Source organism: Sinocyclocheilus rhinocerous, unplaced genomic scaffold, assembly GCF_001515625.1.
Source record: "Sinocyclocheilus rhinocerous isolate Xijiao unplaced genomic scaffold, SAMN03320098_v1.1 scaffold1884, whole genome shotgun sequence".
NCBI classification, from domain to species: Eukaryota; Metazoa; Chordata; class Actinopteri; order Cypriniformes; family Cyprinidae; genus Sinocyclocheilus; species Sinocyclocheilus rhinocerous.
Genome location: NW_015639513.1, coordinates 125,439 through 128,584, shown reverse-complemented (window position 1 = coordinate 128,584; position 3,146 = coordinate 125,439). Strand labels below are relative to the sequence as shown.

Sequence of the window (3,146 nt, the reverse complement as noted above, 5' to 3'; positions counted from 1 at the left end):
ATACAAAAAAAAAAAAAAACATTTTTATTTGGCCAACGGAGATGTAAAATACTGTAAACAAGTAAAGTAAATGAAACGCATGTGACAACTTGCCCCGATCTGACATGAAAATGACCCTTGTCCTGAGAACACAGATCTGTCTTCGTGACATACTGATTCTTGTCTTATTGTATGTCTGTGTGTGTTTATTAAGTTCACTTAGTACTCATCAGATATTACAGACATATGATGATACTGTAAGTGTAGTCTGGATGACAGAATTGACAAAAAAAAATTTCAATTTATTACCTTTTTTAAAAAGCACTGCAAGAGAAAACAAACGTTTATGAGATAGTTAGACCTTGTGGCAACATCCCCATGTGACAACTAGCCCCGGCCTCCACTATAACAGACAAACAGACTGATTTTTCCCCGTGTATTCTTGATGCTCCTGATCCTCCAGAGTCCGGTCTGCCGTCAGAAGAGCTGAAGCGTGTGACTCAGACGACTGGACGGCTCTGCATGAAGCGGCTCACCGCGGCCAGACACACTGCGTGAGGACTCTGCTGACAGGTAAGAGCCGAGGATACACCTGTCCTAGAGAGAGATCAGACACGGGGGTCTGAAGGGCCACGGCAGGGTTTTGTCACAAATCTTTCCAAAAAAAACTTGTTGAACGAGTTGAGTTACTCCTGTGCTTTGGCTCGGCCCTTAAGTGTTTGCGTGTGTTAGTCAGTATTGGTCACCTGCAGTGATGCAGCAGCGTGTGCTGATGAAGCGTGTTCACGTGTTGTGTGTGACACAGATCCTGGCGTGTGTGTGGACAAACGCACGCTACAGGAGCAGACGCCGCTGATGCTCGCCGTTCACGGAGGACACCTGGAGTGTGTGAGGAGTCTTCTGGAAGCAGGAGCCGACCCTGACATAAGCAACAAGAACAAAGAGACGCCTCTTTATAAAGGTTAAACAATACTGTTAATATTCACCTCCATTTAGTTCAAGAACAATGTCAAATAAAAATGTGCTGAAAATGTGCTCACCCTCAGGCCATACAAGTTCTCCAGATGTTCACTGATGGACTGGAGTGGTGTGGATTACTTGTGGATTATTGTGATGTTTTTATCAGCTGTTTGGACTCTCATTCTGACGGCACCCATTCACTGCAGAGCATCCATTGCTGAGACACTGATGCAATGCTACATTTCTACAAACCTGATGAAGATTTAATCTTGGATGGCCTGAAGGTGAGCACATTTACAGCTCATTTCCATGTTATGAAACAAATTTGAATCCGCTGTAAAGCAGCTCTACAGAAGACAATATTGTCATTATCCAGCTGAGTTGAGTAAGTGTTTTAAGCCTCCATCTTCTCTGTGTGTGGTGGTGTTTAGCGTGTGAGCAGGAAAGCATCAGCGTGGTGAAGCTGCTGCTGGCGTCCGGCGCGGCGGTGAATCAGCGCTGTTCTCGCGGCTGGACCGCGCTGCATGAAGCAGCGAGACGAGACAACACTGAGCTCTGTGAGACGCTCCTGAGAGCCGGAGCCGCTGTAGACGCCCGCAACACTGACCACATCACACCCGCGATAGAGGCGGCTCGACACGGACGCACAGGAGCGTTGGCGTACCTGATCCAGAGCGGTACTGAGCGCCGGGTTTACTGTATACTCTGACTCTCTCCAACATGCAGTCATGTGGGGTCATCTGTTAACAGTTCACTTCGCTGTCCTGTGACTGCTTTTAGAAAACTTCACTGCAAACTGTGCTTTTTGTAGTGAGAGCTGTGTTATAAACTATTCTCCAACAACAGCTAGTTTTAGACACGTCAGATGTCTGTTTTCACTATAGAGTGGTGATGTTTTACACATTCTGTAAGCTGTGAGGAAACATGTACAAACACAGTCATCAGTGTGATGAGCCGGAGAGTTTCTGATCCGTCTGATCCATGAATATTTTTTAATTGAGTTTTAAACTTGAAGTTAAAATTAATATTTTACCGTGACATGAATAAATAAATGAATATGATAGTTAACTAAAAACAAAGACCTAGCAAAAAAGAATTAGATAAGGACAGAAAGCTGCTACAACAGTATCATTCGTGTTTATAAGACATTTATTTCAAAATATTGAGGGATGTCTTTGAAGAGCAGAACAGTAGAAACTCTAGAATGTTGTGTTTGTCCTGTCAGGTGCTGGTGTGAACGCTCAGACGTGTGACGGGAACACTGCTTTAACCCAAGCCTGCAGACACGGTCACACAGAAACTGTCAAGCTTCTGCTCAAACATCACGCTGACGCCAACAAAGCCACCGACACCGGCCTTCTGCCTCTGCACATCGCCAGCCAGCACGGACACAACGAGTAAGAATTCAGTCTAATCTAGAGAACTACTGATCTGTGCTCTGTGCGCCTGACGCCTCCGACACACGTGATTACTGCAGTCCACAGCTGTGCTTTACACCTACAGATCACACACACATGAGAACTTGATGAAGATGTGATCTCCCTCAGATCATCCCAGATCAGGATGAGTTTGTTTCTTCTGCTCTGCAGTGAATGGGTGCCGTCAGAATGAGAGTCCAAACAGCTGATAAAAACATCACAATAATCCACAAGTAACCCACAGCACTCCAGTCCATCAGTTAACATCTGGAGAAGACAAAAGCTGAAACAAATCCAGCATTAAGACGTTTTTAACTAAAATACCATAGAGTCCATAATCCATAATAACTCTTCCTCCAGTGAAAAAGTGTTCTGGTGTGAATCAGGAGAGAAATCTGCACAGATCAAGCAGCGTTTAAACAGCTCTAAACTAATATGTGGCTGGATTTTGATGTGAGAGACAACAGCAGATGCACTTTTTCACTGGAGGAACAGTTATTATGGATTATGGACTCTATTTTATTTTAGTTAAAAACGTCTTAATGCTGGATGTGTTTCAGCTTTTGTCTTCTCCAGATGTTAACTGATGGACTGGAGTGCTGTGGATTACTTGTGGATTATTGTGATGTTTTTATCAGCTGTTTGGAAACATTTTCATCTTTTGGGTGAACTAATCCTTTAATGAGTGTTTGTGTGAAGAGAGTAAACCGGAAAAAGACTGAGCTCAAGTCTTTGTCCATTTTATTGTGTTCCCATTAGAGCTACTCCAAATATCCTCCAGTTCATGAA

At 43.9% G+C, this 3,146-nt stretch overlaps 1 protein-coding gene across 1 annotated transcript in view; it reads left to right on the top strand.

Annotated features, from left to right (window-relative positions):
• The window catches only part of LOC107751298 (ankyrin repeat and SOCS box protein 2-like), a 14,862-nt gene that overhangs the window by 2,380 nt on the left and 9,336 nt on the right, over positions 1–3,146 (top strand). The window contains exons 2-5 of the mRNA XM_016566980.1: positions 443–552; positions 785–940; positions 1,371–1,616; positions 2,165–2,336. Of these exons, the coding sequence (XP_016422466.1) occupies positions 443–552; positions 785–940; positions 1,371–1,616; positions 2,165–2,336 (684 nt within the window). The remainder of the gene's footprint in view (positions 1–442; positions 553–784; positions 941–1,370; positions 1,617–2,164; positions 2,337–3,146) is intronic.